This window comes from Arachis duranensis, chromosome 5, assembly GCF_000817695.3.
Source record: "Arachis duranensis cultivar V14167 chromosome 5, aradu.V14167.gnm2.J7QH, whole genome shotgun sequence".
Taxonomy (NCBI): Eukaryota; Viridiplantae; Streptophyta; class Magnoliopsida; order Fabales; family Fabaceae; genus Arachis; species Arachis duranensis.
The window spans coordinates 1,091,555-1,104,883 of NC_029776.3; the positions used below are offsets into that span (position 1 = coordinate 1,091,555).

The 13,329-nt window shown below is 29.7% G+C and overlaps 1 protein-coding gene across 1 annotated transcript; it reads right to left on the bottom strand.

Annotated features, from left to right (window-relative positions):
• Positions 1-11,363: 11,363 nt before the first annotated feature.
• LOC107487053 (protein TORNADO 2-like) lies at positions 11,364-12,771 on the bottom strand. Its single transcript, XM_016107633.3, is given in 3 exon segments — positions 11,364-12,044; positions 12,277-12,563; positions 12,566-12,771. Coding segments are annotated over 3 exon segments (723 nt in total). The 5' UTR covers positions 12,690-12,771; the 3' UTR covers positions 11,364-11,732.
• Positions 12,772-13,329: the final 558 nt, after the last annotated feature.

Genomic DNA, 13,329 nt, shown 5'->3' on the forward strand with positions numbered 1-13,329 from the left:
AGAGAAAACCAAAGAAAATTGTTGGAGAGAGTTGAGGTGACGAGGGCATAGTGGGAGTAACCAAATGGCAAAATCTTAACTAAAAAACGGTCCCTAGTGTTGCATCATATATGAGTTCATACGGTTTTTCTCTTCCCCCAACTAATTAGCATATGTGAGACAAACCTTACCCAAAGCATTCAATAATAAAATAGCCATCACAATCTATCTCTCCTCTTTAAATTAGGTGTGTGACTCTTAACCAAATCCAATTTGACATTTAAATCTATCTATTTTTTTTTCAGAATAGAGATCACGAACGGAGAGTGTGAAGATCGAAGATTTTAATTTCAGTTAGTATAGAATTAGACAAAAAAAAAAAATTTATAAGACATTATGATATTAATTAAGTATTTTTTTATGATATTTTTAGACTTGAATTTTACTTGTTGAGTTTCTTTTTTTTTTATTCCCATATGTAATTTTATGATATTGCCGTTTTTTCAGTATTTAATGCTTTTATACCATGCTCTTAGATAGCATTTGTTTTGAGATATTGAGATAGAAATTGGGAAATTGAGATTCAGTATCATATTTGTTAGTTCAGACTAAATTTTCTGTTTCTGTCTCCAAAATTTCATTATTTCAGTACCTCCAAAAAGTAGGAACATAGAGAACTAAAATTTTAAAAAATGGAGACTGAAATTTTAATAACATTTTATACCTAAAATATCCTTATTTCAATTAATTAATTCTAATTTTACTCTTTGTGCAAATTAAATTAGAGTTTCATTCTTATTTCAATTTCTGTCACCCACTTTGCACCAAACAGAATACTGAGATTTATTTCAATCTCTATCTCTTAATCTCTGTCTCAATTTCAATTTTTCAATCTCTATCTCTCCACTAAACGCTACCTTATCTCTACGATTTGAAAGTTTCGTGACTTATAGATCGAATGCTGATCTAGTGTTGTTTCGTCACGCTATTATTTACTTAAAATACTATCATTATATATAGTAACAAGAGGTTAATCATTAATTAACTGTCCCGGTAATATTTGAATAATCTTAATTATTATTTTCATATTCATCATATATATCCATATGTTAGTTTGATGAAAGGGATTGGAGTACTTGAATTGATCTGAATAAGAGTCCACCGGAGTTGTGAAAATAACCTTATGCCAAACTATATATATCTTGTCTCTGTCTTATTGATTGCCTTCTTTATCATAAGAACCTTCCCACTGCATTCCTAGGCAAATTAAACATTTAGTTATTTATAAACAAAATAACTAGTGACGACAATTTGATATCTCTCTATCTTTGCTTTTCCTAAATCGTGCACATCACTAACTTAATTGATGAAGGGAAAAAAACACAAGTGCCCCACTGTTGAAGAGGGAAAATAAAATTACCCAAGTTCTTAACTTATGCTTAGAAAGCAACATGCAATCATGAATATGCATCCCAAATAAAGAAACTATGGAATCATGACTCTTTGTATTGTGTCATTTCACTAACTTGTACTAAAATAACCCATGGTTTGTAGCTCTATATAGTTAGGAACTTATGAATTATGATCAATGCGTTTATTAAGCCTATTCAAATTACAACTTGCGTAGTCCAATCTTCATTAGATATTTGTATGATTCCTTAAGAAATTCTAAAGTAGACAGTGACTTATGTAAGAGTTTTAATACGCAAAGCATCACTTATTAGTTATTACTATTATTTTTTTTGTTATATGTAGTATCACCGTTTTTTTTTTTTTCAAATAAAGGTTCCAGATTATTGAAAGAGATTAGATTCCCTCATAATGCGCTCCCAAACATACGGCCGCAAAAAAAATTAAAAAGAATATTATATTATTTTTGTGCAGATTTTTTTATTAAAATAATTAATAAAAATGAAAAAATGAAAAAATTATTTTTTATATTATGAAAAATATAAAAATATAAAAATAGTACAAATATCATTTTTTAAAAAATTTAAAGCATTTATTCCACGTTGTGGCCATCCAAAGTGGTTTAATTTATACATAGAATAATTAGAAGCAGCAATTTTTTTTTAAAATGGTGGTAGCCATATAGGAGCACATTAGTAGACTTTTTCTTTTGATACAGAGCACATTATTAGACTGCTATAGTTAGTGGAGATATAAATTAATATATATGTATGTAAACACACACATCTCAATTACTTTAATTTTCATTATTTACTTTGCTAGAGAGAGGGTTTGCATTCTTATTTTTGGTGACATGCTCCATCGTCATAATATGATCCCCTAATATTATTAATTTATTTGACTTATTTATTACTCGCCCTAAAGTATAAGTTATTCCCATTTTATTTTGTTTTATATATAATTTTTTTTGGTAAATAAAACATGAATGAATTAAGTATAATGTGTAGACTAGGTGTAATTAACCCAAATGATCGTATATGTATTTTATGTGATAAGTCTGTGGAGTCTGCTTTTTATTTGTTTGTTGGTTGTGAGATTTTCTGACAGCTGTGGTGTGCTTGGTTATTCGTTTTTGAAAGGAAATGAACCATGCCTGATACACTTAAATAACACTTAGAAAGTTGGACGAATGCTGCAGCAAGAAGAGGTGAGAGGAGGAGGTGGGTGATTGGCTTCTTTGCTGTTATCTGAACGGTTTGGTTAGAATGGAATGATAAAATCTTCAGGAATCAAAATTTACGTGTGGTGGATATTATTAATAGATTCTTCTTGTTCTCCGATGAGTGGAGTGGTGGTGAACCCTATAATTATTGATGACAATGCTAAAGATAACTAGGAGTTGTCATGACTAAAGTTATCAGGTTATTCTTTGTTATTTTATATGCTCTATCTTGTTGTGTTGAATTTTTTACCTCAAAAAAAAAAAATTAAGTATAACGTGGGATGGAATTGCATTTGTGTGGCATGGTGCTCAACTACTCATGATGATCATCATGTATAATATAATAATAATATTTGAACCCTTGGGTGAAAGAGAGAGCCACATTCATATAGGTACAAGTAAAAGTGGTACCCACTTGTTAATCAAATTGCCGAAGCCGTGATGTCATTTGATTTACTAACCCTAAAAAATAGGATCGGATGAAGATGATGATGGTGAATGATTTAATCATATATATATATAAAAATTAAAGTAGCAAAAGAAATTAAAGTGGTAGCCTCCTTCAAGCCCACACTCTCACCATTCATGCTCATTTTCATCATCATTGAGGCTCACAACAACTATGTAGGATTTTATATTTGCTCATACACACAATACTCACATATGACACTCTACATAACCCTACGAGTGTTTGTATTTTTCTTTTTTCCAGCAAGGCACGGAATAATAATACGGATTTATTTATTGGTGGAAACTCATGTGCAGTCGATTTTAGGTGAAGTTGATAGTTAATCAGTTAAATTATCTAACGACTCTCAGTTATTCACTTCACGAAGTCGACTGCACCTGAGTTTTCACCTTATTTATTTTGTGTCATAAGGGCACATATTAAATTTATAAATTAAATTTTTTTTATTAAAAATATAAAAATTAATTTTTTATTATATTTATTTTGTATTTATTAAATAAAAATATTTAAAATTTTTTATTAATAATAAATTCATTATGTGTTTTAAGGATATATATTAGCCAACTTTAATAATAATAATAATAATAATAATAATAATAATAATAATAATAATAATAATATGTGATGAGTCAGAAATTTATGTTAACATTTTTCTTCTTGTTTGACCCTTGCAGTTAGATGATGGTTCCAAGCTACTAATAATGCAACTCAAATAGTTCTATTGTTGTTTAACACAAATCAAAAGATTAATAACCAATATCAAACTCTTGACTTTCTAAAGCAGAAAATTCAACTTTGATTATACATTTCTCTTGACAAGCTTCGTATAAAAAAATGGCCACCTTTTTACCTTTTTGCTTTAATTTGTATGATTAAAATGTACTTGGAATTATAGAAATCAGGTACAACTTTTTTATTATGTTTGACAAGTGTTAATTATAATACTACTTTCTTTTTGTTGGATGCATGTGTGAAAAAAGAAAGGAAAAAAAAAGACATTTTAATTAATTCAACAAATAATAATTAAACATCAAAGAATCATTTTAATAATGTACTCAGTTGTTAATTATGAGGAGTGCTTAGAACAGGAAAACAATCTTATGGTGGGACAACTCTACTGAGCCGATTTTTTATAATAATAATAATAATAATAATAATAATAATAATAATAAGAAGAAGAAAGTAAAGAGTCCATTCGAATACAGATTATAAACGGAGAAGAATCTATTTTTTTTAAAGTATGTCATTTTTATTTTAATTAACTATTTTATTGTATAGACATTGACTTTAGTATCAGAATGTCCTAATAATTGGTCCCACCTATGGATTTACTAACGACTAAGACAATCCTTCAACTCAAAGAGCTCACATTTAGGTCGAGATCTCTCCTTACAACAGGGCAGAGCTACACATATGAAAAGGGGGCAATAGGCATGGCCCTTCAAATTTTTAATTTTTGTTAAAAAAAAAGAATAATAGATATAGTCTATCTTCTTTTTATTTTTCAGTCCCCTCTTTTTTTTGGTATATTTTTTCAGTTTTTCTTTCATTTATAAAAAAAATCAGTCCATTTTTATATAACATTAACAAAGTATAATAGTTTTAGGTTTAGTCTAATAGTTTACTTTATTTACAAAATAAAATCTAAATTTTTTTTCTCTCAGTATCTTCGTTCACTTAAATTTTTTACTTTTATTTTACAGCAAGTAATAATTTTAGTAAATTATTAAACACTATCCTTTCTAAATAGTTAGTCTAGCTCCGTTTCTGTCTCACACAATCCGTTGCTGTTGACCCGACACCATTTGATTCACCACTTTAATTTTCCGAGCAACCGAACAAATAATAATAATAATAATAATAATAATAATAATAATAATAATAATAATAATAATACGTGTAATTTGAAAGACGATGAGAAATTTGATTGAATTGTTACCCTAATCGAAACCAAGCATAGAGTAGAAACAGTAAAGTGTTGGGGCATAGGCATAAGGTTTCCTTGAATGTCATAGAGGTCAATTGAAGTCCTACAGTAGAATCATTTATTTCCGGAAGCAATCAAACAACCCATGAAAATAACTTTACACGAAGGATAATGCAAAAAATAAAAAAATAAATTATTATTACTACAAACCAAAAAAAGAAAAAAGAAAGAGGATTGATCTCAATCCGAAGAAACAGACCTCGTAGTCTCAACCAGAAGTGGATAAGAAGGGCGATGCAAGTAGCTATCCACATTCACATCCTCCAAACAACTTTAATTAGCCACCCACATACCTGGCCCCTAAACACATCACGACAATTTCAACTCATCAAAATTAATTTATCTCAAAATACCAAAAAAATAAAAAATAAAAAACAACAATAATAATAATAAGGAGAAGGAGAGAAGAATAATTTAATTTTAATACATTTTTAATATAAAATAATTTTTCATACATATTCTATACAATAATTATATAATGTTACATTAATAAATATAATTATCTCTTAAATAATTATGTAAAAATATAATATTTTATATTATCAAACTATTAAAGTTAATAATGTCATTGTTTATTATTACCTTTCGTGTGACAGCAACAGCAAGTGTTCTCCTAGGCAAATGTTATGTTATTATTTGTGTATATAAACAACTCGCTAGTTTTTTTTTTGTTAACCAAAGATAAGAGATTTAAATTCGCAACTTTTTAATTGAGTATGAAGAGATTATGTTATTTGAGTTATTACTCATTGGCAAACAACTCGCTACTTGCAGCGTAGATATCTATGTAATAATATTATATATATTTTAATATATGAACATATACATACAGTAGCAGTCAGTACAGTTACATATATAACAATTCTACTTCTTTAATTAATTAATTAATTAAAGCAGCCAGAATTGATGATAAGATTCTTAAGAACAAAATTTATAACTATTCAATCTTCGTCCTTTTTTGAACTATTGTTGCAACCTGATATATTAGTCTACACTTGTTCACATAAGTTGATGTAATTGAATAATAATAATTTTGAAAAGTATCTCGTATGTAAGATATAGTATATATGAATATGACAAAATATATTTGAAAATTAAAGGTGTGAAGCAAGAAAAGTTCGTTGTCCTTTCCTAATTCCTTATATGCCCCATATAACTAGCAACTAATTTATAGTCGCAAAATATCTTTGTGATTAAGCGCCAACTTGAAAGACCTGCTCATGATAATGCCTATACTTGGATTAACTATTCATACAATTGACAAATAATCATATACTTGGCTTATAATTATTGTATTTGTTTAATTGGGCCAACATTAATTATTGTCCAATAAATATAGTTGCCTAATTAGAAATACTGTTACTCGTATTTTATTAATTTTTCCAACATATCCCATCCCCTTCCTAATTTGGTTTTGTGTTTCGAGGTTGCTTTAGAGTATTGACAAGTCACATACAATAATATCTATCTGCGCGATCTCATTCATCATCCTATTCTTAGTCATATTTAATTTTGTTTTCATAGCGTCAATAAAATAACATTATTTTAACTCCCAATATATAGAGAGACTTTCAACCCATATCACGTGTTTTAACTTTTAACTTTTAACTATCCCTGCATTTCCTTTTTCTAATTATGTAACGATGTGTTTTTTTACAAATTAAAAAACAATTAATTGGTTATTAGTTCTCGTTCTTGCATTAATTTCGACAGATCCAAGTCCCATAATCCACAATGGTGTAATGGTTCAATGTACATCTCCATGTGGTTCACATAAAATTCGATTAAAAAACATATATATAGATGAAAATTCATGTGAAGTCGACTTCAAGTGAAGTTAATATTTGAGAATCGTTAGATGAAAATTTAGTCAAATCAGCCAAATCATTTAACGGTTCTCAGTATCAACTTTACTTGAAGTCCACTGCAGCTGAGTTTTCACCATATATAAAATAAGTAAATTTAAAGAGGGAACTACCAACACACGGGTGGCATCTATATATGTATCTGAGTCACATTCCCTTTGTAATTTTGATTGGTATGGTTAGGGAAGAATTAAAGAGAGAAGAGAGGATCATAGATTTTGACATAGCCCTCCATTATTTGGTTTGGCCTTTGTGACAATAATAGTATCCACGTTAGTCTCTTTAGTCTTTAAAGCAGAGACTATTCTACTATATTTTCTCTAATGTTGCTTCATTTTGTACTAATAAAATGGAACACTTTGAGAAATAATGTTCCATACCTTTTTGCCTATGACACCATAGTGCAACAGTAATTACTAATAATACCTATCAAGTCCTCTATAACTTTATTGAGGTTCATAAGGTAGAGGAATATATACATGTTTGAAGCCTTGACTCTTTCAATATCTACATACACTATTTAAGATATTTTGTTTAGGTTTCAAAAAATATATTTATTTTATAAAGAAAAGGTCTAAGGCATGGTCCAAGGCGTTTGCCCATTGAAGATACCCTCCTAAGGCTGAAAGAGTCCCTTCTTCATCTTAACAAAATTAATTAATTAATATCATAAAGTCATGGCCACAATTATTCTGAACCTAAAAAAATATGTAACGTAGAAGAAAAGGAGCAAAGAAAGGTTTGGCCATTCCTACAAGCTACAAGTCAACTCTTTCAATCAATGATGAACATTATTATTATTATTATTATTATTATTATTATTATTATTATTATTATTGGTAGTGTTGATGCTTTTTACAAGTTTCCATGGTACTGAGATTCCAATCAATGATGAGAATTTTTTTTGGAGGGGTCACTAGATTACTCGCTCATTTTCACGCCTTCTAAATATCAAAATCAAAATCAACATGGTTGGTCTTCAATGGAAGTTGATCCACACTGGTCAGTGCTAGCGACATCATCACACACTCCACCTGGATTTTTTTAAAAATTTATATACACCATTTTTATATACATTTCTTTTTAAAATAATTAATAAAAAAAAAACAGAATATTTATCTTTAGTGTTATAAAAAACATGAAAAAGAATGTAAAAAACATCAGATCCCTCGTCTGATCTGAAATTGTAACAATTGTAGTAGATGAGGATCAACTACATTTTAGGCCTCAAAACTAGCCTTCACGAGATTTTCTTTTCTGAATTCTGTCAGAAGTTAGTTAAAAAAAAAACTATTCCCCTTAACTTTTTGTTGAGAAATTCCTCTGTATTTAGAATTTCTTTTTATATGTAAATAAAATAAATCGATATTCGTAATTTTTTAAACATTTATCTATTTAAAATTTAAAATACATCTCGAATGTAATTAGTGGATATAAATATAAATACACTATGAAAATAAATTAAATCATACATGTATTTATACAAAAATTTATTGATGACCAATTTTAGTGACTAATTTTAGTGTACAAATAGTATTTCTCAATATATAGAAAGAATTTGAATGTATTGATCTCGAGTACACCTGAGATCTAATTTATTTGGTAAATTCACTAAATTGAGTGTGCTATTTCATATTTATATATAAAAAATCATATTTATTTATCCCCAAATGTTTAGTGTGCTATTTCAAGATTTATTAGTTGGATATTTTGATATAATTCGTTACACGATAGTCAATTTTTAATAAAACTAGGAATTGCAACTATTTTTTGTAATATTTGATATAAGTAATAACAAAATGTGAGCATGAAATTGAGGGAAGTGCAAGGAGGGCCAAATTATTTAAAACATCTCTCTCCCATATTTTTGGTATCACACATATTTGTAGTTCAATTTATTTATTTATTGTTTACATCAACTTCAATTCATGAGATACAACATAATTACCATATAGTTTAAATATTGAAACATTACCGATTAAATATCAAGAGTGACACATTGGTGATAGATAGGTGTATAATGAAACGTTGTTAGGAAATTATATTCCTCCAGCTGCTCCAAGAACATGGGTCTCTATCATCATGGTTGGATGATTTTGGGGTAGACAATCCCTAATGGATTACAATATTAGGTCCTTTTCTGTTGCCTATTTTGCTCATAAATCATTTCTCAGTTCAATGCAAACACATATATAACAAGACACGTAAGTAGAAAACCATTTGTTGATTAAATCAATTGAAAAGAGACTTGGACATGTGAAACATCCAAATTTCGCTTCACTCTCAAATCATCGTTAATTCATAAATAATCTATATTAACAATTAGGGTAATACTAGGTAATCAATAATTTTTTTGAATAATATGAACAACCACTAATCAAATCAAAATACACTACACCTCTAAATTACTTACCTAAATCTTAATATTAGAATAATCATTTGCACACCTAGTGAAATAAACATTCGATATATTTATTGTTCACATTGTTTAATATTTTTATTGTCTACCTATACTTTTCCTAACAATTAACATATAACAAGTGTTAGTGTTGCAAGTGTGAGGAGTGTTAAAATTAGTCACACATTAAAGAAAGCAATGAAAAGTGAGGAGTTTATAAGATGAGAGACCCGTTAACTTGGCACTTTAAGGTTTTGAGTTGGACGTGGTGTCTTCTCATCTTATGTTATCTCACTTGATTTCTCCTCAAAATCTCCTCAGTAATCGAAAACTAAATTAGCATATGAAGATTGTAGTAAGCTTAGTGTGAGGTGGGAAAAGCATGGGAATGGAATGGGAAGAATTAAAGGGAAGTAATAGAGAAGTAGAGAAGGCGTAGGGATGGGTATTTAGTGTTGTTTTGTAATGGGCAGTGATGAGTGGATATGGGAATCAATGTCTAAGTGGTGAGTGGCGACACATACATACATAAAACGACCACATAAGGTGCTAAATGCTAATTCCTCTGCTTATGCTTGTTTGTCAGAGTGGCCGTACACATTACACATGCTATGCTCTTCAATTTTTGAGTGTGGTAGGCCTTCTTGCCCTGACACAACCTACCCAATACCAATTCTTCTTCTTCCTCATCTCACTCTCTTTCTATTCACCTTGCTAATAATGTAACTCAACATACATACAATGCTTTCATTAAATAAATAATGCAATGCACCGTACCTAATATTAAGACGTTATTATCGACATATATCTCATTCAAGTTAAATTATACTGTATTTTGGCGGGGTTGAATTCAGGAATTTCATTTTATCTGCAATGCTTTTTTCTTTTTTTGATGGTATGTAATTTACCTTGTCGAATTATTTTAATTTTGGTTTGTCTTATTTTGGGCCTTGAAAACAATAAATGTTTGTATAAATGGTGCCCGTTTGTAAGTTAATGAATAATCTTAACCTGTCAGAACCAAATAAAATCGGGCTTTTAAGGTAAATACAAAAAGGTCCTTGTTACTTATTTTTAGCAACATCTTGCCTTGGTCTTAGAAAAATAGGATAACCCAACATACAAACAAAAGGAAAAAAAGTTACAGGCCCGGTAGATTCTAATATGTGCACATACCCACTAATATTTGTTGGTATATATTTAGGCCCATCTCATCATCGAACAAAGGGTTGGAATCCTGACTAAGTTCAGAAGTTATATAGAACCGATAGTAGTTGTAGTGTATGTGAGTGTTGTGTGTGTTGTGTAAAAGAACAAATAAAAAAAAGAGTAGAGGATGGATCATGACCAAAAAAAAAGTAATTGATGGACATAAAATTAAGAGTAGGATGGATCTAGCGCTCCTAAGAGCAATTTTCTTAAGAAATTAATAAAATTGAAAGAGTACATAAAGAGTACATTAGTATAATAATTAAAAAGATAAAACTAAAAATATATAGACTGAAATTGTAACTAAATTTATATATTTTATTGAGATAAATTTATGGATTAATGTGAAATTTTTTTTTGTTGTTGGCATGTATTAAAATAGAAGAGGATTTAATAAAAATTATTATTTTTTAATTTAAAAATATTATTTATATAATAAAATCAATCATTAAAATTAGATGTATGATTTAATTTATCTTTAATATGTATTTATATTTAAATATATATTTTATACTAATAATTAATTTTAATGACTAATTTTAGTATACATATAATATGTTTAATTTTAATTAGTAATCGGCTAATAAAGCTGTGGACACATAAAGTTAAGAGAAAGAAAAAAAATTTAAACACAAAAGTAAATATTAACTAATTATTGAGAGAAAAAAATTCAATGGTTTTCTAATTGATTTTAACCATAAAAGATTTATGTAACATAAGAGTTTTACTATTATCTAACACGTTAATGACGAGGACGAAGATCTAATAAAACAGTGGCCAAATAAAATTAAAAGTAAAAAAAATTTTAAACACAAAAATAAATATTAACTGAAAAAAAAATTCAATGGTTTTCTAATTGATTTTAAGCATAAAAGATCGATGCCACATATATAAGAGTTTCCTGAAGATCTAATAATACATGGTAATATCTAAAGGTTCATAATCTATAGGATTATTAAACTTAAAACAGTTATTGGCTTGGATAAAGCTTAGGACAACATGTGAAAAAGCTCCATTAAAAGTTACTTGCTAATAATGATAGACATATTGAGAATCCCGAGACATGAAGCTTTCGGTGCTCTCCGCAAATCTAGCCGAACCCTTGAAACCTTTTGCTTCAGTTTTCAACTCTCAAGTTGGAATCAACACAAATGCTAGCAACTAATAGAAAGAGTAAATAGTAACATGATGTTCTAAGTATAGCCTTGTTTGTATCTGCGGAAGAGATCCTCAGTGTTAGCATTTCTAAAAGCACAAAAGCCAACCAAATATATGATGATTAATGCAACTATGGTGATGATCAAAATGACATTGGCCCTCTTCCACTCCTTCCTGAGATGAGCCAACAAACCAGCCTTGCAGGAGTCACACGCATAGCAAAGTTGTGTTTGGTCGTTGCTCCACTGAAGGCAATCCATGTCCTCCGCACTGTTTATCGGGCTTATCCAATAAGTTGGATTCACAAATGTGTACCCACATAGTGTTGGGGGCTTACAACACCCTGACTACAACACACACCACACCACTATTAATTCATTCATTAAAATCTTAAAGCTATTAAATAAGGTGAAACTCAGTGCAGTTGACTTCACGTGAAATTAATGGTTAAGAACGATTAGATGATTTTATTGATTTGACCAAATTTTTTTTAATGGTTTTTAACTATCAACTTCACGTGAAATAACGTGAAATCGACTACACTTTTTCACCGTTAAATAATTATACGTAAGTTCGTACCTGCATTGGTGTAAGATGTGCATTGAAGAAATCCTGAGGCATTCGGAATCTCTGATTGAGGTCGGCACACATGTTACTGGAGCTCAGGCAGGCTCTGATCTGGTCCCATTTGAAGGAGCTTCTCACCCGTCTTCTTAGGAACGAAGAGAAATCGTCCAGATGGTACTCCAAGTAAGCACGGTTGGGTTCTATCACTCCATGGCCACGAATGGTGACCATGTACACAAACACCACCATGATGACCAGCAACACTATGAGCACGAGCATGGCTACCAGGTACGATATCATTGGAGGAACTTGACGCACGAGTCTGCTGGCTCGTTTGTTAGCCATATGCCGGCGCCGATTATGGGGATTGAGAGTATCACCGCCACTAGGTTTATGCCTCCGATCACATTGTTGCTGAGTGCCATTTTGCTTTGGTTCTTTGGGAAGAGTGGCTTTCAAGTGTGAATAAAATTGGATGCTGTGTGATTTTGTTTTTACTTTGTTAGGCTAGGCAGTCCTACACATAATTAATTATTCACCTTGGATGCTTGCACCAACATACTACTACTGTTCATTTCTTATTATGAAATATGCTTAATGTTATAGTATTTAAAAAATATGCTTAATTTTAAAAAAATAATTTTAGTATTTAAAATTTTATATAAAAAATAAATTAAACAAAAAATAATCATGAAATAATCAAGAAATAATCAACATTCAACAGTATATAAATCTTCAATAATATAAGAAATGAATTCTCTCCATTTTTTTTTGTTATTGGAGAGAATAAAATATAATATAATAGAAAAAGGGATTTGGTCTTTGGAGGGATTAGATATGTGAGGAGTGCTTTCCTTTCTGAAAAGGTGTACCTTGTACAGTAACAGTGACGTTGGGACATGAGACGAGAGGAAGAGGGAAAATTTGGCGGGAAAGAGAAGAAGTGGCTGCCAGCAATATATATATACATAAGGGGCAGGGGTAAAATTGGAACAAAATCACCCTCCTCATGCCTTGTCAGCTTCTTTGTTGACTATTTTGACATTCCTTCCATAACTGTTTATG